Source organism: Scyliorhinus torazame, chromosome 2 (assembly GCF_047496885.1).
Source record: "Scyliorhinus torazame isolate Kashiwa2021f chromosome 2, sScyTor2.1, whole genome shotgun sequence".
Lineage (NCBI taxonomy): Eukaryota > Metazoa > Chordata > Chondrichthyes > Carcharhiniformes > Scyliorhinidae > Scyliorhinus > Scyliorhinus torazame.
This window is the reverse complement of record NC_092708.1, coordinates 295,049,612-295,073,761: the sequence shown is the minus strand read 5'-3', so window position 1 is coordinate 295,073,761 and position 24,150 is coordinate 295,049,612. Positions and strand designations below refer to the sequence as shown.

The 24,150-nt window shown below is 46.1% G+C and overlaps 1 protein-coding gene and 2 long non-coding RNA genes across 4 annotated transcripts in view; 1 reads left to right on the top strand and 2 right to left on the bottom strand.

The window, feature by feature from the left end:
- Window positions 1–5,142: 5,142 nt before the first annotated feature.
- On the bottom strand, window positions 5,143–7,867 carry LOC140399211 (uncharacterized). The gene is made up of 2 exons (XR_011937666.1): window positions 7,274–7,867; window positions 5,143–6,587 (listed from the first exon to the last, which is right to left on the bottom strand). It is a non-coding gene; the product is annotated as an uncharacterized lncRNA (long non-coding RNA).
- A 5,619-nt stretch (window positions 7,868–13,486) lies between these two features.
- Window positions 13,487–15,249, bottom strand: LOC140399205 (uncharacterized). The gene is made up of 2 exons (XR_011937664.1): window positions 15,091–15,249; window positions 13,487–14,267 (listed from the first exon to the last, which is right to left on the bottom strand). It is a non-coding gene; the product is annotated as an uncharacterized lncRNA (long non-coding RNA).
- egln3 (egl-9 family hypoxia-inducible factor 3) overlaps window positions 14,690–24,150 on the top strand; it is a 108,700-nt gene continuing 99,239 nt past the window's right edge. The window contains exon 1 of one of the 2 annotated variants that reach the window (XM_072488547.1): window positions 14,690–16,175. In XM_072488547.1, the coding sequence (XP_072344648.1) occupies window positions 14,814–16,175 (1,362 nt within the window). In that variant the 5' untranslated portion in view covers window positions 14,690–14,813. Of the gene's footprint in view, window positions 16,176–22,603; window positions 23,211–24,150 lie in introns of those variants that run through there. The other variant, XM_072488556.1, reaches the window with a different exon arrangement.

Here is a 24,150-nt window from a genome sequence, read left to right as displayed (position 1 = left end):
CAGATGGGCTACATCCTAGAGTTCTGAAGGAGATCACTGAAGAAATAGTGGAGGCGTTAGTTATGATCTTTCAAAAGTCACTGGAGTCAGGGAAAGTCCCAGAGGATTGGAAAATCGCTGTTGTAACCCCCCTGTTCAAGGGAACAAGAAAAAAGATGGAAAATTATAGGCCAATTAGCCTAACCTCGGTTGTTGGCAAGATTCTAGAATCCATCGTTAAGGATGAGATTTCTAAATTCTTGGAAGTGCAGGGTAGGATTAGGACAAGTCAGCATGGATTTAGTAAGGGGAGGTCGTGCCTGACAAACCTGTTAAGAGTTCTTTGAAGAGATAACAAATAGGTTAGACCAAGGAGAGCCAATGGATGTTATCTATCTTGACTTCCAAAAGGCCTTTGATAAGGTGCCTCACAGGAGACTGCTGAGTAAAATAAGGGCCCATGGTATTCGAGGCAAGGTAGTAACGTGGATTGACGATTGGCTGGCAGGCAGAAGGCAGAGAGTTGGGATAAAAGGTTCTTTTTCGGAATGGCAACCAGTGACAAGCGGTGTCCTGCAGGGTTCAGTGTTGGGGCCACTGCTGTTCTCTTTATATATTAACGCTCTAGATGACGGGACTGGGGGTATTCTGGCTAAGTTTGCCGATAATAGGTGGAGGGGCAGGTAGTATTGAGGAGGTGGGAGGCTGCAGAAAGATTTAGACAGTTTAGGAGAGTGGTCCAAGAAATGGCTGATGAAATTCAACGTGGGCAAGTGCGAGGTCTTGCACTTTGGAAAAAAGAATAGAGGCATGGACTATTTTCTAAACGGTGACAAAATTCATTAATGCTGAAGTGCAAAGGGACTTGGGAGTCCTAGTCCAGGATTCTCTAAAGGTAAACTTGCAGATTGAGTCTGTAATTAAGAAAGAAAATGCAATGTTGTCATTTATCTCAAGAGACTTGGAATATAAAAGCAGGGATGTACTTCTGAAGCTTTAAAAGCACTAGTTAGGCCCCAGTTAGAATACTGTGAGCAATTTTAGGCCCAACACCTCAGGAAGGACATACTGGCACTGGAGCGGGTCCAGCGGAGATTCACACGGATGATCCCAGGAATGGTAGGCCTAACATACGATGAACGTCTGAGGATCCTGGGATTATATTCATTGGAGTTTAGGAGGTTGAGGGGAGATCTAATAGAAACTTACAGGATAATTAATGGCTTAGATAGGGTGGACGTAGGGAAGTTGTTTCCATTAGCAGGGGAGACAAGGACCCGGGGGCACAGCCTTAGAATAAAAGGGAGTCACTTTAGAACAGAGATTAGGAGAAATTTCTTCACCCAGAGTGGTGGGTCTGTGGATTTCATTGCCACAGAGGGCGGTGGAGGCCGGGACGTTGAGTGTCTTTAAGACAGAAGTTGATAAATTCTTGATTTCTCGAGGAATTAAGGGCTATGGAGAGCGGGTAAATGGAGTTGAAATCAGCCATTATTGAATGGTGGAGTGGACTTGATGGGCCGAATGGCCTTACTTCCGCTCCTATGTCTTATGGTCTAAGGGATAGACTTTTTTGCAAGTTCTTCTTCAACTGAGTCAATGGTAATATAGTCTTTCAATTCATCTGCCAGATGTTCATTCAAATCCAGTGAACCTTCATTCTTAACAGAAAGAATAGCTTTGGAATAATAATTTTAACAAATTAATTGTTCCCACCATTGTGCCACACTTAACCAATTCTATCATCTCATCCAACCCTTCCCTGCCATCTCGGGCAGCACGGTAGCATTGTGGATAGCACAATTGCTTCACAGCTCGAGGGTCCCAAGTTCGATTCCGGCTTGGGCCACTGTCTGTGCGGAGTTTGCGCATCCTCCCCGTGTGTGTGTGGGTTTCCTACGGGTGCTCCGGTTTCCACCCACAGTCCAAAGATGTGCAGGTTAGGTGGATTGGCCATGATAAATTGCCCTTAGTGTCCAAAACTGCCCTTAGTATTGGGTGGGGTTACTGGGTTATGGGGATAGGGTGGAGGTGATGACCTTGGGTAGGGTGCTCTTTCCAAGAGCCGGTGCAGACTCGATGGGCCAAATGGCCTCCTTCTGCACTGTAAATTCTATGATAATCTCGCCAGTCCTTCCCATTTTATCCTTCTTTTGCCAACTTCATTCCATTCCTTCTATTCCTCCATGCCATCCTCATCTCTCTCGTGCTATTCCAACCCATTAATCTCATTCAGCTCTCACAGAATCAATCTCTCTAGCCACGATAATTTTGTTATGTTCCCCTTACCTTCTGCTGTTTTTGTTCTCCACCAATGCACCCCCCTTCCAACTGTGCCATCACCATTATAAAATGTTTGGCATATGCAAAAGGTCATCTGGACTCAAAACGCTAGCTCTTTTCTCTTCCGACAGATGCTGCCAGGCCTGCTGAGATTTTCCAGCATTTTCTCTTTTGGTTTCAGATTCCAGCATCGGCAGTAATTTGGTTTTATCAAATTATTATAGATTTTTTCTCCTAATCCTTTCCACTCATTGTGAAAACTTTGTGATTGGCGCAGCTCCACAGAAGAAGTAGGACAGTCACAGGAAATAAATTAGCATTTTACACTTTCAATGTTAAATTTTATATTTGACGCACATTAACATTGATAAAATTCAGTGTAGTTTTTTAATTTACCGTAATTATTTATTTTTAGATGTCACAAAACTTGGGAGCATTGTGAACCATGAGAATAGTGATAAGCGCAAAGAGACTTTAGACAGGTTGGTCGAATGAGGAATATGTGGCAGATAAGTAACTATAGACCGGTTAGCTTAACTTCTGTAGTGGGGAAAATGCTTGAATCTATCATCAAGGAAGTAATAGTGAGTCATCTGGATAGAAATTGTCCCATTGGGCAGACACAGCATGGGTTCATGGAAGGCAATTCATTAATTTGCTGGAATTCTTTGAGGACATTACCAGCGCAATGGACAACGGGGAACCGGTGGATGTGGTGCATCTGGATTTCCAGAAGGCATTCGACAAGGTGCTGTACAAAGGTTGTTGCAGAGATAAAGGTGCACAGCATTACGGGTAATGTATTAGCATGGATAGAGGATTGGTTAACTAACAGAAAGCAAAGAGTGGGGATAAATGGGTGTTTTTCTGGTGGGCGATCAGTGATTAGTGGTGTGCCTTAGGACTCAGTGTTGGGACCGCAATTGTTTACAATTTACATAGATGATTTGGAATTGAGGACCAATTGTAATGTGTCAAAGTTCGCAGATGACACAAAGATGAGTGCTAGAGCAAAATGTGCAGAGGACACTGAAAGTCTGCAGAGGGATATAGATAGTTTAATTGAATGGGCAAGGGTCTGGCAGATAGAGCACAATGTTGGTAAATGTGAGGTCAACCATTTTGGTAGGAATAACAGCAAAATGGACTATTATTTAAATGGTACAAAATTGCAGCATGCTGCTGTGCAGAGGGACCTGGGTGACCTTGTGCATGAATCTCAAAAAGTTGGTTTGCAGGTGCAGCAAGTAATTACATAGAACAGTACAGCAGCAGCACAGAACAGGCCCTTCGGCCCTCGATGTTGTGCCAAGCAAAGGCAAATGGAATTTTGTCCTTCATTGCTAGAGGGATGGAGCTTAAAAACAGGGAGGTTATGTTGCAGCTGTATAGGTTGCTGGTGAGGCCACACCTGGCTAGCACAATTGCTTCACAGCTCCAGGGTCCTAGGTTCGATTCCGGCTTGGGTCACTGTCTGTGCGGAGTCTGCACATCCTCCCCGTGTGTGCATGGGTTTCCTCCAGGTGCTCCGGTTTCCTCCCACAGTCCAAAGATGTGCAGGTTAGGTGGATTGGCCATGATAAATTGCCCTTAGTGTCCAAAATTGCCCTTAGTGTTGGGTGGAGGTGTTGACCTTGGGAAGGGTGCTCTTTCCAAGAGCCGGTGCAGACTCAGTGGGCCGAATGGCCTCCTTTTGCACTGTAAATTCAATGATAATCTATGATTAATCTAGGACAAAGGTTCGGCACAACATCGTGGGCCGAAGGGCCTGTTCTGTGCTGTATTTTTCGATGTTCTATGTGCCACCGTGCTGCCCTGCCTGCCCAGTGAGTTGAGGCTACCTCGTTAAATGTTTTTAAGGCAAAGATAGATTTTTGAACAGTAAAGGGTTATGGTGAGCAGACGGGTAAGGAGTTGAGTCACAAAAAGATCAGCCAGGATCTTATTTAATGGTGGAGCAGGCTTGAGGGGCCAGATGGCCTACTTTTGTCCTAGTTCTTATGTTTAAGTATAATGCAGAGAAATGGCAAGTGATTCATTTTGTTAGGAAGGATGAGGAGACACAAGATATAGCAACGGGTACAGTTCTAAAGTGGATGCAGGAGCAGAGGGGCCTGGGAATATTTTCACACATCATTGAAAGTGGTAGGGCACATTGAGTGGTAAGTATCTGATACATACAGCATCTCAGGCTTTATGGAGAAAGCAGGATATAAAGGATACACCATCCTGGGCTTTATAAATGCAGGCAGAGTACAAAAGCATGCAAGTTCTGATGAACCTGTATAAAACCCTGTTTCGGCTTCAACTGAAGTGTTGCTCTTTTTAATGAGTGGAATACTATCCCACCAGCATCACCAATAATGTTGCTAATCGGCACCAATAATGTTGACAAATTAACTAGATATGGCAGTTATTAATGATAATATTGCTTTTCAGAGTCGCCAGGTATCAAATGATCCCACCACAAGGCTTTACCGGATATCGATCAAAGACCATAGAACAGTACAGCACAGAACAGGCCCTTCGACTCTCGATGTTGTGCCGAGCGTTGTCCGAAACCAAGATCAAGCTATCATACTCCCTGTCATTCTGGTGTGCTCCATGTGCCTATCCAATAATCGCTTCAAAGTTCCTAGTGTCCGACTCCACTATCACAGCAGGCAGTCCATTCCACACCCGATACACTCTCTGAGTAAAGAACCTACCTCGGACACCCCTTCTATATCTCCTACCCTGAATCTTATAGTTATGCCCCAATTGTAACAGCTACATCCACCCGAGGAAATAGTCTCTGAATGTCCACTCTATCTATCCCCCTCATTATCTTATAAACCTCTATTAAGTCGCCTCTCATCCACGTAACAACCAGTTAGTCAGTTCAAGTCCAAAGATAGTTTATTTACACACAAGGATAAGCACTACAAGTCAAACTACACCTAACTACAATAATCTATACTTAACTTCAGGCAACCAGCTCTTTGCAGATGAACAAGGCCTTTGTTCGGATCTTGCGTGGCTGGGTAGAAGTGGCTTCGTTTCTGCTGGGCTCATCCGTCTGGTAGCGATCGGTGGTCTTGAACTTGTCTTCGGGTCGTAATGCTACACTTCGTTTTAGGTGGAGGCCGGGGCCAAGAGAGACCGAACACATGGCTGTGTCTCTTTCTATCCCTCTGGGATTTTGCGCTCTTTGGGGCGGTCCTTAGCTTTGGACCCAATAATTCGACAGGCTTCGATCACTGCCTTCAATTTTGGCCAATAAAGGGGCGGGTGCCTTGATGGCTGGGCGTGTCCTGAGCGGTCATTGACCTTGGCTGTTTGGGCTTTCTTCGCAAAGGGAGTGGCGCCGGTTAGTCTGTATCTGTATCGGTTACCTGAGTACAGTCCTTTTGTTCTGGGGAAATGGGCCATTAGAATGCAAACGAGCGGGGGTTTCGGTCGCATCTAGCAATCTGGGTTGCAAATACACACACAAGCTCCTAGTGTGTCTGAGTCCTGGGTTGGCCATAATTCCCATGGTCCTTTGCAGGTGGCCATCTGAGATGGCTACATCCCGTACTCTTGATCCTGAACGTGAAGCATGGTGGATCACACTGTTGATCCCTCATCCGTCCTTGGTGTGCCGGTTACCCTTGGTCAAGGACAGGCTCTACACTACTCTGACCAATGTTTTGGAGCATTTACCTAAGTTTCATTAACTCATCATACATTCATAATCTCTAAGGGGTCACTATAAAACATTTAACTATTACACATTTAACTTATTCACACAAGGGAATATCTAACTATCACTATCTAAGCTACTCTCATGCTGCTGGCAAATATAAAAAGGAACTTATGTACAATACAACATTTTTAAACCAACGACAGCATCACATTTCTACTTAACTTATCAACGTTACAGAGGTGTACAATCTTTATTTTTATCGGTGGTTACACTGTTTGTTGGGTTGGGTGAATTCCGAAGAATGGGGTTCGGAGTGTGTATATCGGGGAGCAGGAGGCTCTTTTTCGCCATTTGCGGAGTCTAAGTGTCGAGATGACCCTGCAGATTATCGCTATCAGCAGAAGGGCCACTACTGTGTAGGAAAGGGAATACCATTTAACAATGTTTTCGCACCAAGTGGGGGTATCAGTGTTTATCTCTATGTGTGGTGTGGTGTCCGGGCTAGGGGTATCATGTTGTGTGGTCATGTTCGGGGCTGGTGTGATGTAGGGTACAAAAGTTTGTAACGCGCGCAGTTGTAGGAGTCCAGAGATGATCACAATGTAGGTCATCAGTCCTCTCTTCATCTTGTCTTCTGTTCTTCGTTTTTCGTATATTCCTGGGGGTGCAAGCATAATATGTTATTATCGTTGGTTAACATCTCGTTTTGTTTGTCTTTGTCTCCTTAACTTCAATTACCCATTAGAATCGTCACCATGTGTGACTCCCTCATTTTTTTTTGAAATACCATTTTTAGAGACAAGAAATTAAAACTTTTAAAGTACAGAGACTCTCGCAGCTTGTGGTCGATGCTTGGAGTGGGCGGACAATTTCTTCGACCAGTCTTTCTTACATCACAGCTATGGGAGGTTGAGGCTTATCTTAACTAGCCGAATTTTAGGGCGGCTAATTTTATAAAGTTTCTTCGTCCCAGGGTCCAGAGGTAGTTCGCGTATAGCAGCATATGTGTGGCAACCAAGTGTGTCAAACATGTAAATAGCAGGTGGGGAAGCGACCAAAGAGTCGTGGAAGGGAAAGGGATGAGTGTACAGAGGCAAAGGACATTCTTAAAACCACAATAAGAGCAGAGAAGGGAAAACTAAGACCTGCCAAAGACAGTGAAAAGTGTAAAGAACCATTCCAGACGACTTGAAGGGACGGGAACATGAGGTGCATGTGGGCAAGAATGGGTGGAATTCCTGGGTAGGGCGGTGATCAGTGCCGTTGCTCTACTACCCGAGTTTAACTGACCGGATGCATTTGGGGTCCTCAGGTAGGGTGGGGATTAGTGGAGTTGCTCCCTACCTGGGTGACCGAAACGAACGGAAAGAATTTGCAACACATGTGAGATCCAACAATTGTTCCTTTAACGGCCATTGGTCAGTAAATGGCGTCGGAAGAGTAGCTATGATAGTATAAAGAAATTGGGTGTCAGGCTGACATTAATTAAAACCATGTGGCAATAAGAAAGAAAGAAGGAAAGAAGGCGGGCAGGCTCCATCAGTAAATAGGATACCGTAAATCTCATGCGGTTCCTTTTTCTCATCATTTGGACACCTCAGGGTTCTGTATCGAAAAGTGTTGTAAAAAGGTTACCGTATCGGGAGTCAGACTCGGAATCGTCACCATCTCCCGGTTGCCAGACTCGTGTCTGCCGTGGCCGCGTGGGCTGTCGTGGAATCCAAGTCGTCATGTCTTACCAATCTACAAGAGTTGTCGCGGTGCCAAAAATGGGTTCGTTTATCATGAGGGGCGGTCATGATGTGGAGATGCCGGCGTTGGACTGGGGTGAGCACAGTACGAAGTCTTACAACTCCAGGTTAAAGTCCGACAGGTTTGTTTCGATGTCACTAGCTTTCGGAGCGCTGCTCCTTCCTCAGGTGAATGAAGAGGTCTGTTCCAGAAACACATATATAGACAAATTCAAAGATGCCAAACAATGCTAGGAATGCGAGCATTAGCAGGTGATTAAAGATCATCATTTGGACACCTCAGGGTTCTGGATCCTCTGGATCTGTAAAGATTTAATCACCTGCTAATGCTCGCATTCCTAGCATTGTTTGGCATCTTTGAATTTGTCTATATATGTGTTTCTGGAACAGACCTCTTCATTCACCTGAGGAAGGAGCAGCGCTCCGAAAGCTAGTGACATCGAAACAAACCTGTTGGACTTTAACCTGGTGTTGTAAGACTTCGTAATGAGGGGCGGTGGCAGTGAAGGGCAAATTACTGTTGTCGGGAGGTGGCAGTGGCTCTGGCTGTGGAAGGGGCTATGAGGGCCAGACATGTCCTGGTTGTGGTTCCAGGGGCTGGAGTGACTGGAGCCGGGGAGGTTGTACCAGTGGTCAGTGATCGTGGTCAATTCGGGAAGGCTGGCGCTATCGTCTGAATCAAGCTCAAGGTGGAAAGTCGTACTTGTGGGCGGAGACATGGTCGGGTCTGTGGGTGTGGTCGTGCTGTCATGGCTGGGGGAGGATTGGACTAGGTTGTCGATGGGCGGGGCGGAATCATCTGCTATTGCCAGGGAGATGTGATGGGAGTGGCTAGACTGGGTTCCATAGACTTTGAGCTGGTCGATGTGGAACCAACCAGTTTTACCATTGGGGTACGTTATCTTGTACACAGAGGGGCTCACTTTGTCCGAAATGGAGTAGGGTCCTGCAAATTTAGGGGAGAGGAACGGACTGGGATTGTACAGGGAAACCATTACTTGCTGACTGTATACTCTACGGGGTGGACTGTTTTATCAAAGCAGGCCTTACTCTGCTTTTTCCTAGCGCCTAATCGGACAGCTGCAGCGAGCTGTGCTGCTTTAATATTTTCCGTGACTTGTTGGACTGCTTTTTCATGGATGAGGGCAGTGACTGTGGGGCTTGCCAAATCGAGACCTAATAAATATTCAGTTCCTTTCATGGGCCGTTCGGTCATGAGACTGTGGGGGGTGAAACCTGTGGAACTGGATACTGTGTTGCTAATAAACATAAGGGTGAATGGGAGGACTTTGTCCCATGTGATGTTATGCTGTTGCACCATTTTTCTAATGGTCGCTTTCAAGGTGCGATTCATTCGTTCAACAATGCCGCTGGATTGGGGGTGATACGCTATGTGAAATTTTTGCTTGATTCCAAAAATCGTTAGGACATTTTGCATGACTCTGCCGGTGAAATAGGAACGTTTGTCTGACTCAATGCTGCGGGGAAGACCCCAGCATGTAAATATCTGTTGGGCCAAAATCTTAGCTGTGGCTTTCGCTGTGTTCGTCCGGGAGGGAAATGCTTCGATACATTTTGTAAAGGTGTTGATTACTACTAATACACATTTAAAACCATTTCTGCAGGGGAGGAGGGGACCAATGTAGTCGAGCTGTAAATTTGTCCATGGGCCAGTAACAGGTCGGGTGTGTCTCAATTGTCCTTTCTTGCAATACCTTTCAGGATTGTTCTGTGCACAGATTAAACAATTCTCAACATAATGCGTGATGTCTGCTTTTAAATCGGGCCACCAGCACAAAGGTCTTAAATGGGCAATGGTATTGTCTATCCCCTGATGTCCGTGTCCGTCATGAAACTGGTAAATTATCTGGTTTCTGTCCTGGGTGGGGACCACATAAATTCCATTTTTCAAAACTATACCGTCCTGTACCGTCAGTGAGTCCTTGAATTTGTCATAGGGGGCTGGGAAGTTACCGTCTAAAACTTGCTTAAGAGTGTCTTCTGCCTTTTGGGCCTGGGCTAAAACTTCGATATTGGTCTATGAAACCTGGAATGCGTGTATCGGTTCACTTTCGGGGGGTTGCCAAAAGTGTCCGTGGCATGACCCTGACTTGGCTAAGGTGTCTGCCTTTACATTACCAGGTGGGGAGGAACGATGATGGCTTCTCACTTTGATTATGCCCTTGTGTGGTCTTTTGCTGTCTTAAGGATATGCTTCAACAAAGGGGCTGAGGGTAGGGGTTTACCATCAGCGGATACGAATCCTCGAGATTCCCACAGGGGCAGGAATTCTGTCAAACTATTGCAGACATATAAACTGTCCGAATGTATGTCCGCTGGGGTCGGAAAGGAATCTGGGTGCTGCACTACATATGCTATAGCTGCTAATTTGGCTGCTTGTGATGCTAGATGGGCGTGCAATTTTAAAGATATTTCCTCTAATGCGCGTCCCTGTGCGTCTTCCACATAAATTCCACAACCAGTTATTCTCTTTCCATTTTCTATGGTGGAGGAACGGTCCACATAAATCTTTAAAGCGTTGTCTGTGGTTGTCTGGGGATTCTGTGTTCTGATGCCCGCTCGTGTGTGTAGTGACTTCGGAATAAAGGGTCCTGTGTGGTGTTTGGCTGCAATGATCTGGCACTCATGTGGGGTTCCTGCATACTGAAGGTTGTCTGTTAAAAATGTGTGGGTCTTTGTACATTTAACTGTAATGTCCCTTCCTTGTAACAACAGTGTCCAGCGAGCTGCTCTATTCTGGCTGACTGAACCGTCCTTTAACCTACCATCTAACAATAGCTGCATTGGGGTGTGTTCGGTTAAAATCATTACTGGGTTAAGGCCTGTGATATATGCAAAATACTGCACTGCCCAAAAGACTGCGAGCAAGTGCTGTTCGCAGGCTGAAAATCCTTGCTCTACGGGATCCAAAATTCGTGAGGCACAGGCTACGGGTCCTAAGCGGTCATGTCTTTCCTGTAGGAGTACTGCTGATCGAGCTCGGTCGGTGGTCGCTACTTCTATGGCATAGGGAGAGTGTGGGTCTGGAACTTGCAAAGTGGGGGCTGTGCCTAGGGCACGTTTTAATTCATCGATGGCGTCCGTTTGCTGAGGAAGCCATTACCATGGGGCGTTCTTTTTAAGGAGCTCTGGGAGTGGGGCTGCTTTTGTGGAAAAACCATCTATATGGTTCCTACAATATCCAACTAATCCTAAGAATGACCGGAATGCAGTGACATTGTGGGGCAGGGGCAATTTAACTATTGACTCAATTTGTTTGTGTTCTCTTCCCGTGGGTGATAATGGTGCCTATATAAAGGACCTTTTCTTTTGGGATCTGGGCTATTTTCGGGTTAACCTTGCATCCAATTGATTGTAAGAGACCTAGCAATTCTGAAAGAAGCTTAACATGCTCTTCCTTTGTGTCTGTCTGTAGGAGTAAGTCATCCACATACTGAATAAGGCATTCGGGGCGGGAACATTTGGAAAGTCCGTTGGCCAATTGTAGGTGGAAAATGGAGGGGGAGTTGTTGAATCCTTGCGGGAGGCATGTCCACGTATACTGCTGCCCTTGAAATGTGAACGCAGAACGCACACTTATACTGACAGGCCTTATCTAAGGGAATGGACCAGAAGCCATTGCTAATGTCCAGCACTGTAAAGTACTTTGCTTGTACTCCCTGCTTGAGCATGATTTCGGGACTTGTGGCAACGGTGGGGGCTGCTAATGGGGTGACCTTGTTGAGCTCTCGGTAGTCAATGGTTAATCTCCATGAACCATCGGGTTTCTTTACAGGCCAAATTGGGGCATTGTTTGTTGAGACTATGGGCCGAATTACTCCTTGATCTAGTAAGCTATTGATGACTTTTGAGATCTCACCCTCGGCTTGCTGTGGGAAACCGTATTGCTTCTGGGGCTTGGGATCGGGACCTGAAATTGTGACCATGCCTGGGATCTTCTCACAATCGTGTTTGCGTTGGGCGAAAGATGCTTTATGTTTTCTGAGGACCTCTCTAATTGTCTGGTCAGTACTAATTGTTTGCGGATCAAACCAATAGTCTCCTACTGAGTAAATCCTATGTTCGTAGTCCCCTACTGTGAGCGTAGCGGTGGGGGGGGGGGGGCTCTCGCTGTTTTGGCCATTTTCCATACACACTTATTCACGGGGTCAAAGGAAAGGTAGTGGGAGCTCATAAAGTCGATTCCTAGAATGTGCTTGGCTGTTTGGGGCAAGTCGACGAAAACAACGGGGTGCCTGGTGTTTATGGTTCCTATCTGAATATCTACGGGGGCTGTAATGTATCAATGCTGTACATGTCCTGTAAATCCACTAAGGATGATGTTGTCTGTGGTGGGCCATTTGTCGTGCTGAAACATTGTGAAGGAGTTTAAAGTGGTGCGGGACCCTCCTGTGTCCCAAAGGAACTCTACTGGATGTCCCCGGACTGTGCCTGTGACTACTGGTCTGCCTGATTGGTCCCAGAATGTGTTGCAAACCCAAGTCGGGGATTCCGAACACCATCAATCTATGGTGTTGATGAAAGAATTATCTGTTCGGGTGCTAATGCCATGTATGGGCCTAACATTGCCTCTGCCCTTTCCTAATCTGCCTTCCCGTGTAGGGATTGTTCCCAAGCTCTGGAGAGTCGCTTTAAAACCAAAACTTCATTATGTGTGGCATTTGTGGGGTCATAATTTACACAAGCCTTTTGACCTGCTTCTGTGGCATGAAGACTAAAGTGCGGGCCCATTTAGTTTTATCGTCGTTATCTAACTGTGCGCGGTTCAAATCCGCAAATACTGCTTTAAAATGGATCCAAAGGCGACCTGCAAATGCAGTCGGATGCTCTCCCTTCTTTTGCCTACAACGGTTCAAACCTTCTACTGGGTCTCCCTTGTTGTCCCCAATCACATCTAAAATAGCCATTTTCATTTCTTGTAGGCTTCCTCCTCCTACATTCTGGGGTTCTGGTAAAGCTGAGCTAACGGACGGGTCAAGGCTCATGACACTATTGCCATCGGCTTACGAACTTTCGCTGCATTCTTCTTATGTCCTTGGTTCGGTTGTCCCACCAGGGTTGTCCTATGCTCCCTGGACCTGACTCATCATTTGAACAAAACTCGGACCAAAGGGGCCATCCTTTCCCCATCAAATACTTCCTCAACTCTTCTTCCCATATAGGGCACTGCTCTGCTCTGTTGGTCGCTGCGACCTCGGGTTCCTGCGGGTTCATTAGCTGTTCCATCGCTTTTGTGGCCATTGCTACTATTACCTCTGTTTTCCTACCGTTAATCTGTTTTCCTACCGTTAATTTGGGACAGGGGGAATAAGGCGGTGATTCGAACAGTGGGTATGGCCTCGGCTATTTTCCGGTTCACAATACTCCTGATAGTTTTACGCGAAATCTAACGAGTTTACCTTAAATCCCGGTTAGTACACATGCAGGTTAATACACACTTCCGAAACTTGGTGATTTGATCGATACGGGCTTTACACTTCTGGTTTCTTTCACTTTTCCTCAATTGGATTTCTAATGCAAAGTTTTGTAGGTTCTCTCAGAGTGGCAAAATCACTTCTAGGTCGAGTCCCGTCAGATGTCGCCAATAATGTTGCTCTTTTTAATGAGTGGAATACTATCCCACCAGCGTCACCAATAATGTTGCTAATCGGCACCAATAATGTTGCCAAATTAACTAGATATGGCAGTTATTAATGATAATATTGCTTTTCAGAGTCGCCAGGTATCAAATGATATAACCACAAGGCTTTACCGGATATCGATCAAAGACCAAACAACCAGTTAGTCAGTTCAAGTTCAAAGATAGTTTATTTACACACAGGGATTACTTCGACATGCAACATAAAACACTACAAGTTAAACTACACCTAACAACTACAATAACCTATACTTAACTTTAGGGCAACCAGCTCTTTACAGATGAACAAGGCCTTTGTTCGGATCTTGCGTGGCTGGGTAGAAGAAATGGCTTTGTTTCTGCTGGGCTCATCCGTCTGGTATCGATCGGTGGTCTTGAACTTGTCTTCTGGTCGTAATTCTACACTTGATTTTAGGTGGAGGCCGGGGCCAAGAGATACCGAACACATGGTTGTGTCTCTTTTTATCCCTCTGGGATTTTGCGCTCTTTGGGGCGGTCCTTAGCTTTGGACCCAATAATTCGGCAGGCTTCGATCACTGCCTTCGATTTTGGCCAATAAAGGGGCGGGTGCCTTGCTAGCTGGGCGTGGTCCTGAGCGGTCATTGACCTTGGCTGTCTGGGCTTTCTTAGCAAAGGGAGGGGCGCCGGTTAGTCTGCATGTTACCAGAGTACAGTCCTTTTGTTCTGGGGAAATGTGCCATTAGATTGCAAACGAGCCTGGGGTTCGATCACGTCTAGCTATCTGGGTTGCAAATACACACACAAGCTCTGAGTGTGTCTGAGTCCTGGGTTGGCCATAATTCCCATGGTCCTTTGCAGGTGGCCATCTGAGATGGCTACAGAAGCATGTCAAATTCTGGGATTCATATTTCAAGAAGAATGTGAAGATGAAAGTAGATTCAAACCTTCAAGAGAATTGGATACTTATCTGAAACAAAAGAAAATTTCAGGGCAAAGGTAGGTAAGTAGGACTAGGTGAGTTGTTCTTCAGAGCTGGCAAGATGCACAGAATGGATTCTTTCTGTATGTACTGTAAACATTTTCACAATACTTCTGTTGGAGTAATATCCAGGCATAGCACTTACAAGTCGTTAACCTGCCTCTGCTACACATTCACTTCGGTCAGTGTTAAATCTGCCCTTCCTACATTTCCCAAAATACATGTCACATGGGCAGGGGTGTAAATAAGAACCTCGGTATAAATGCAGAACCGTGATGCACCTTCTGATGCGTGCATATCAAACATTCATTACCCAATAAGTTTTATAACTTTATGGACTCGTTTGATAGAGGGGGTTGGGCGGAGGGAGATAGATGTCCTATGGAAAATTTCTTAGCAATGGGAACATTTCGAAAGCGCGCACACTTGAAGGTTGCCTCAGGTACAATGGGGTTTTGCTAATGAAGTTTACTCTGTGATTAACGGTTTGTTAAAACTACAATCCAGTCCGTGTGAAAGGTGGAACAGGCTGAGATGTTCGGGGACTCGGTGATGCAGCAGCAGGACAGCGGCTGCCGCAAGCAGGAGCGCCTGGGAAATGAGAGTGGCTCGCGGCACCTCGGCTGCTCGGAGGGAGAGGCCGCTGCGAGCACGCGCACCAGGTTTGAGGAAGAGAAGCAGGCGCGAGATCGCCTCTGTTCAAAGACCGAGGCGAAGTGGCTCGACTTTGGCGAGCCGGACTACTTGCTCCACCAGGAAAATGGGACCCGGGAACGTAACCGAGCGGCCGGCGGAAAGCGAGCTTCTTTACCAGAGACTTGTTCCCAGGCTCCAGAAGTGAGAGGCATGGAAAACCAACCCGGCGGCACCGGGCTTCGCGGCGCAATGGGCACCCGGCGCAGGCTGGGCAAGGTCGCCGCGGAGCCGGGCAGCGCCAGCGCCGCTCTCATGCCAGGTGGCAGCGCAGGCGGCTCGCACCGGCGAGCGGCGGAACCCGAGCGCGCGGCTGAGCTCCAACGGCCGCCTGCGGAAGCGGAGGGCGCGAGCGGGCTCTCGGAGGCGAGCGACTGGGCTGTGCGGCGCGTGGCAGCCAGTGACAGTTGGCACCGCCTGGAACCGCGCTGGGAGCATGAGGACCGCGCGGGCGCGCCGCTGGCAGACTGTGACTGCGCGGAACCGCTGCTCAAACGCCCGTGTTCCCAACAAGTAAATAAACAAGTGGACATGTCGCTCACGTACAACACGAAGCCTCCACATGCCAGCACGGAGCACAGTCCTCCAGCTGTGCAAACCCAAATAGCAACATTACTACGCGGAGATTCATTGGATCCACTGAACATCAAAAGTTCAGGTAGTTTAGAAAATGACAGTGAAGTGAAGAGAAAAGATGACGGTAGTGAGGATGAACTACCAAAGTGTTCCAAAGGAGTTTCTAATAACAGAGAGGATCAGTGTCAATTAAAATGCGAATCATGGGTAGTATCTGATATCGTGAATAAACAGATTTGTGCCAAAACTACAAGCAGTAAGAGAATGAACCTGTCAAGGCTGGTAATAGACCATATAGCACCTTGCATGAATCAATATGGTTTATGTTTTGTGGACAACTTCTTGGGGCACAAAGTTGGCGACAAAATTTTGCAAGAAGTTGTAACTCTCTATCAGAGTGGCAGTTTTGAGGATGGAACACTGGCAGGGCAGAGTACCAGTTCAGATAGAGAAGTAACTGCACCGACTGGCACTTCCAATAAAACTATTCGTGGAGACAAAATAATGTGGGTTCAAGGTACTGAGCCTGGCTGTGCTTCTATAGGACTTCTTATGCAAAGAATGGATAAACTTATATTGCATGCTGACGGGAACCTTGGGCACTACAGAATCAGAGGAAGACACAAGGTCAGTAATTAAAATTTGTAACTAATCATCGGATGCGTGGTCCAGTATACCAGCATGTTCTTTTCAATGTTTCAGTGGAACAAAATTTATTATTTTCTGCAATCAAAACATATCTATGCAACCATTTGTTTGCAGCAAAAGTGTATTTTGCCATTTTGGTGGCATCATTAAATTGTTCAATTCTGTCTATTAAACAGACATTGTCCATTGAATAAAATATATATGATTCATTAATCTATATTAGTTTTAATAAATAACAAGTGACTTTTATGAAACTAGAATGTTTTCTGTTAAATTAGAAAGTTATCAGGGCTCCGAAGAAGAGTCATATTGGACTCAAAATGTTAACTCTATTTCTCCCTCTGCAGATGCTGCCAGGCCTGCTGAGATTTTCCAGCACTTTCTGTTTTTGTTTCAGATCTCCAGCATCCACAGTTTTGCCTTTTACATTATCATACTACAGGTATCGCAGAGCTCCCTCATTAGCAGGGAACAAATCTGGACATAAAAACCATGGCCCATGTTTGGGTTTCACTTCACTGTCATGCGGCTGCGGGAGTCCCTTCAGGGAGTGATGGGGTATAGAGTTTTCATTCAACGTTTAAATAAACTTTTGTATCCTTTACACTCCCGTGTGGTCGGTCCTTGGATCCAACACTGGCGACGAAGGTCATGGAGTTGCAGACAGTACCATTTCCGCAGTACTCGGCCGCTTCTCCATACCCCTTTGGCAGTTGTTTCAACAGCCACTGACATGCCAAACTTTGGGAAGCTTGAGACCGACGACTGGTTGCAGTACGTTGAGTGCGTGTGTAATTTTTTACGAGTGAATGCCATTGTCGGGGATGAACGCCAGACCATTATCCTGTTAATGGCCTGTGGTGCGCCCACCTTCAGCATAATCAAAAGTCTAACGTACCCCACCAGACTCGAGGTCATTTGAAGACTTAGTCGCCCTGATGGCAGGGGAGCATTTTTTTAAAAACTAAATTTTATTGTTACAAATAGGCTTACATTAACACTGCAATGAAGTTACGTGAAAAGCCACTAGTCGCCACATTCAGGCGCCTGTTCGGGTACACGGAGGGAGAATTCAGAATGTCCAAATGACCTAACAGCACGTCTTTTGGGACTTGTGGGAGGAAATCGGAGCAGCTAGAGAAAACCCATGCAGATACGGGGAGAACATGCAGACTCTGCACAGACTGTGACCCAAGCCGGGAATCTAACCTGTAACCCTGGCGCTGTGAAGCAACAGTGCTAGCCACGGTGTTACCGTGCCATCCATCGCCCGACTTCAACCCCAGACTGTCCTATCATTGTCCAGTGCTACCGTTTTAATATGGCTAAACAAACCCCTGGAGAGTCTGTGTCGGAATATTTAGCGTGCCTCCGGAACCTCACAGAGTTTTGCACATATAAAATCGCCCTTTCAGAGATGTCGCAAGAAAGACTGGTCTGCGGAATCCGCAACACAACGTCCCAGTGAAAATTGCTCGCTGAGCCCCAGCTGGACCTCAAAAGGGCCATAAAGATAGCCCTATCGTGGGACAGTGCAGAGCAGGGCGTGCAATACTTGCAGGGGATGGAGGTCCTCAATTGAGGCTGTCCCTCCTCGTGGAGAGCGATCCCGGCTGCCGGCCCTGGACGACTGCCTACCTGGAGTCGGACCAACCACCATGGACCCCGGGAGCTGGATGAGACAGACCTCGGTTATTGCAGGACATGTAGTCGGTGTGGTCACAGAGAGCGATGTTCATAGGATGGCCCTTCGCTCAGCCAGGTCTGGCCTCCCTTCTCGGTCCTGCACCTTTGTGGGGGAACCCGAGGACGATTGCCAGCAGCTGTACGGCATTTCCTCAACCATAGTCGTGCCCATTAGGATCAAGGTCCATGTCAACGGTCATCTGATCCAGATGGAATTAGACACCGGTGCTGCCGTCTTGACTGTCAGTAAGGGCACTTTTGACAGAAAATGGGCAGGGGTTCAGCCTCTATCGTTGCAGGACACCGAGGCCCGGTTGGCCACCTACTGCGGGGAGCCGCTGAAGATCGCAGGAACTACGATGGTCCCGGTTGTCTATGGGCAGCAATCTGTTTTTATCAACTCTTGGTTGTGGTAGGTGGCAATGGCCCCAGCTTGCTTGGCCAAGATTGGTTGCAACACCATCACTTCGATTGGCAGCAGTTGTCCGGGATGAGTTATGGGGGCCCACACGTGGTGCTGACAAAGTACCTTGCGGTTTTCAAAGCCAGACTGTACACTATCCATGGGTCCTCCGCGAGGATTTACATGGACCCTGAAGCACAGCCGAGGTACATAAGAAGAGCATAAGTACGTAAGAACTAGGAACAGGAGTAGGCCATCTGGCCCCTCGAGCCTGCTCCGCCATTTAATGAGATCATGGCTGATCTTTGTGGACTCAGCTCCACTCTCCGGCCCGTACACCAGATCCCCGAATCCCTTTAATAAGAACATAAGGTACATTTGTGTTCGCCCTGTTCCGTACACACTGCGACCTAAAGTGGACACAGTGTTTGACTGCCTCAAAGGCTTTGGTATTATCCGCCCTGTGAAGTTGGCGGATTGAGCAGCGTTGGGCGTCCCCGTCTTGAAGCCCGACTGCATGGTGCGCCTTTCTCGCAACTATAAGGTGACCATGGATCGGGCCTCCAAGCGAGACCATTACCCCATGCCAAGGATCGAGGACCATTACACAAGCTCAGTGGGGGATACCCGTTCACCAAGCTCGACATGAGCCATGCATACCTCCAGTTGGTGCTCAATCCGAAATGGTGGATGTACGTGACGGTAAATACTCACCAGGAGTTGTACGAATATACCAGGTTGCCATTCGGGATCTCATCGGCCTGTGCTATTTTCAAGTGTGAAACGGAGAACATATTGCGGTGCATATACCAAATATGGCCCTTCTTGAGGAGTTGTGCAGAGGGGCCAACATTGTCGCCAAGTTCGGGATGAACCTAACGTAATAATTAATGAGTCCCAGGAACGAACGTAGTTTCATAGCCCCCTCAGGAACGGGCGCCTGCCGGATGGCCCGAACCTTATCTTCGACCGGGTGAAGGCCATCTCGGTGCAAATAGTAGCCTAAGTAAGTCACCCTACAAGCTTTGAAAACACACTTCTTCCTAGGGAGGCGAACACCAGAGGCTGAGATACGACAGAGCACCTCGTTGTGGTTATCCAGATGTTTTTAGTCCGACATCCCGGTGACCATAACATCGTCCAAAAATAAACCGCCACCTTTGTTAGGCCCCGCAATGTGCCTATGGAAAACTAACTATAAACAGATCAATTGTTAGGAGAAACAGTTCTACATAATTATCTCATTTTAAATAAAATAAGCACTCACTTTCAGATAGGTTCTATTCAGAGGTGTAATTACAGTTAGTAAGGCCCTGTGTTCACCATACCTGCTCCCCCAAACCTAATTTCCATCATCGCATTTCTCTTCATCCTCAGAAAATTGGACTTGTGAAGTTTTCTACCTGCTTTCAGCCTCCAAACTCAAACACTTTTTTCCAATTTTCCATATTATCTATGTTTTCTGTTTTTTTTAGTACAAAATATTTTATGCCCAGTGAAACATATTTTGGCCATAAGGCAGTATCTTCAGGGTAGGTTTTTCCCCTCAATTTAACAGAATCAGCGATATCTCGCAGTTCCGTTGTCATTTCAGAGTTCACTTGTTCAACATTTGCAGTCAATGTGGCATCTCCGAAAATAGGCAAGTCATCAAGATAATTTGGCCATACTTTTGGATGAATGTGAACTGTTCAATTCTTTGAGATTTTAAAAATGAAATGACAAACTGTCTTTTTGCTTAGCTTTGTCCTCTTGCCTCGCCTTAATTTTTCTGCATTTTTGACTGCCAGATTGATAGTGTTGCTTCATATTACTAAAGAAACTGATCCTGATTTTACGAAGCTAATAAAGTACCTAAATGAGCAGGCGTTCATACAGTCAGTCCCACATTTTTTATCAGGTTCCAAATTACAAAAATGGCTCCACAAAAATTGATTATTTTTTTAACTATGAAACTGTGATTCTGATCATGGATTTCAAACAACACTCAGTCTACTCATTCCCTCCTCACAAACTCTCCCTCTCCGCAACCCCCTCACAAACTTTCCCTCACCACAGCCCCCTCGTATTCTCTCCTTCCCTGGAACCCAACCCCCTTACATTCCTCCTCCCTCCGCACCCTCACACTTTCACCTCCTTCCCCTCAGAGTCACCCTCCATCCCTCATACTTTCCCATTCTAATCTCGCTCACCTGGGGTTTCGAGGCACCCTGCCTCACCCATGCTGAGACCTCGCCGTGGCCGCTGCGCCTCTCCCTTGCCTTGAGGCATTGCGTGACTGCTGCTGGCCTGGGGGGTGGGAGATCTGCTCTGCTGCCTTACACAGACCTCTGCTTCCCCACGCTGTGTTCTCGTTGTGCCCTCCTTTGGCTCATGGTCTCGCACGCACCTTCTGCCAACTGTTACTTATGTTTCTGCTCTTTGGTTCTCATCCAATCAGAGTCTGATTTCGCTCTGCATTTACTGCTGATAGACTCACGTTTGAGCCTATCTGCAACAAATACAGGGAGTAATAAGCCTCTGATTGAATGCCCTGCTAACTATCTGGCCACGTTGATGTCCACTCCAACTGAGCTGACTCTGAGTGTTCCAGTACCTGGTCCTTCAGTACAACAGGGTTGCCAGAATTGGGGCCCCCCGTTGGTTGAGGCCCTGCGCCTAGGCACGGTGTGTTTCATTGTAAATCCATCCTCGTTACTATCCCTTTTAATGCCTGTATGTATTTTTGTTTGCTTGGCACTAAAATGCAGCCAAATTAGATTGTTATTTTGCAGTGCATTTACACCTCAAGTTTAAGGTCAGCTTTGCCCTCCAAATGCCTTTCCAGTATTTTTTATTCATCTACAGGATGTTGGCATGCTGTCAAAGCAGCATTTATTACGCATACCTAATTGCTCTTAAAGCTGGTAATGGGACACCATTTTCATAGAATCTCTACAGTGCAGCAGGAGGCCATTCGGCCCATCGAGTCTGCATCGACCCTCCGAAAGAATACTCTACCTAGGCCCACTCCCTTGCTCTATCCCTGTAACCCCACACATTGATCATAGCTAATCCACCTAAGCTGCATATCTTTGGACACTAAGGGGCAATTTAGCACAGCCAATCCATCTAACCTGCACATCTTTGAACTGTGGGAGGAAACTGGAGCAACCAAAGGAAACCAACACAGACACGGGGAGAACATGCAAACTCCACACAATCATCCAAGGCTGGAAACGAATCCGGGTCCCTAGCACTGTGAGGCAACACTGCTAACCACTGTGCCACCTTTGAACCACTGCTTGGTAACCACTGTGTAATTAAAATATTTTCCACTGATGGAACAGCAACACAATTCCAAGTCAGGATGGTATGTGACTTGAAGGAGAACTTATGGATCATGGTGTTCGCTTGTGCTTAGGAGATGCAGATCATGGTTTTCTCATGCTTAGGAGGTGCTTTCGAAGAAACCTTGGAGAGTTGCTGAAGCACAGCTTGAAGAAGGTACACTTTGCGGCCACAGTGCACTGATGATGTGGGGGGGGTATCAGTGAAGCAGTTTTCCCCCCTTTAGGACCCCCCTTAAAGCCAGCTACATGACCAAAATTTTAGTCAGTCCCTTTGGTTAGGCATCATTTATTTTTCTGATTACACTTATGCGGAGCACCTGGAAATGTTTTCATCCATTAAATCTATTACATAAATATCAGTTGCTGCTACCACTACTCAAATTGTTGGTTCCAGTCTGGAGACAAGACAAAAAACAGCACCAAAGTGAAGCAGAGAGACTCCATTCACCAAGTAATTTCACTTTGTTCTCCTCTGGTGCCCTTACTCTGGATTCAGATTGCATCTGCACCGTAATTGGAGAGTTGACGTGAATGGAACAAGTTATAACGTGAATGCACTTTTAAGTTTGGTTTAAATCTAATTATTTAATCAAAACTTCTTGACTCTGAAACTTCTTTCTTTATTACAGTACTTATATTTGGTGATATCTGCTAGTTCCTTCAATTTCTGTCATCGACAAAAAGCGGCGCACTTGAATGAGTACGTTTCATGATTCAGTCACATTAATGATTTTCAATTAAATGTCACGTGCAGGGTTTTCCAGCCATAAAGAAAGAGACCGTGAATATGTCACCGGAAAACTGTGCCCATTTTCTTTTCTCGCCTAATATTTCTGCGTACTGATGAAAGAGCTGTTGGCTAACAGGCTGGCACCGTGCAACCCTGCCTACATGCTATGCTGGAATTCCTCAATGGCGGCGGGGCAGTGCCGGCCCAGCCTCTTCCCAGCTCCTCCCACCCACACTCGGCACGTCGCCGGCCTGCTGTTGTGTAATCAGTGGATGGTGTAAGTTCAAGAGCGTTGGTGCCAGAAGGCCAGTTTTAAGAAGTACCGATGTGCAGGGAATTGAGGTCCGAATGTTTCTACGACAGAAAATATTAATTATCTGAGTCAAAGGCGGAAACAGCGATATTACTCAGTGAGGTCAAGAACTCTTGCAAGCTCATTGGTCAAAGGTTTCTAAAAAAACTTAAGTTTAAAAAAAATAGTAACCCTGGATCCTCTGATAGGATTCGATTTGCGCTTTGCTAAGATGTTTTCAGACCTCGAGAAACAAGTGAGGGAATGCATTGTTCCTCGTTTAATCGAACACGGCTATTATTATATTGACAACTTTTTGGGAAGTATAGTCGGAGATTGTATTTATGAAGAAGTTCGTAACTTGTATTCTGTTGGAGCGTTACGAGATGGACAGTTAGCTGGTCAGAGAACTGGTTACTCCAAAAGACACCTGCGGGGTGATCGGATCGCTTGGATCAGAGGAAATGAGGACGGATGTTATGCAATAAACTTCCTTCTTTCGTTACTAGATAAGCTTATTATTCTTTGTGGAGGAAAACTTGAAAATTACAACATAAAACACAGATCCCAGGTAAGTTGTCTGGTTACGTTTTTCAATGTGTATACATTTGGTTGACAGCAAATTAAACAATGGTATAGGTTCAAATTGGCTTGTTGAATTAGGACAAATATTTGAAGTATTAAGTGTGTTTTGAGAAGCTGTCACCAGCTGCAGTGTTTAGTTTACTATCTTGTAGTTTAAAATATGCGTTGTGTAGTGCAATACCGTAACCGTCCTCATACGTTCGCAAAGAGTTTTTATGGCCAGATTACTTTTTGGATTTAAATATGGAAACTGAGATTTCATGATCGGGGAGGGACGGAGAGAGACATTGTCTTTTTATATTTAATTTGTATTGCAACACTGTGTGGTTGGTACACACGCCTGCAGAAACATAGAACCAGCCTTTGCAACTGCAAAAAGTAATGGCCACCACCAACCATTTAACTGCTGTTAAATTCACCAATTGATGTTTATTTTCTGGCTTGTTGGTTGTGTCAGACAGCGCACGTGCTGGGAGATATCACTTCATGTACAATTTCCTTAGAGCCAAAGTAACGTCATACAAATCGATCGTAAGTGTTCGGAACCAGAATTTAAGTGAAATGTTAGAAAAACATTTTATATATTGAAAGGAGATGTGAAGTATACTAAATAGTTGTGGTGGTATGTATTAGGGGTAATACGGTACACCACGTGTCGACAGGCTATTGGTGGAGGGATGCCAGGTCCTGATAGGATCTGCCACCTACTGGACTCCACCCAGAAATGCAGGTATAAGAACCCAGTTTTTCCCTCCATTTCCCTCAGCAGCTGCATTCTGTAACCACGCTGCTGGGGATAAAGTTCTGCTTAATAAAGCCTTCAATTGACATTACCTCAACCTGCCTCGCGTCATATTGACGGTGCTACAATTTATTAAGCAGAATTTAAATTGAAGAAAACGACGTGGGAACATGGAGCTCCGAAT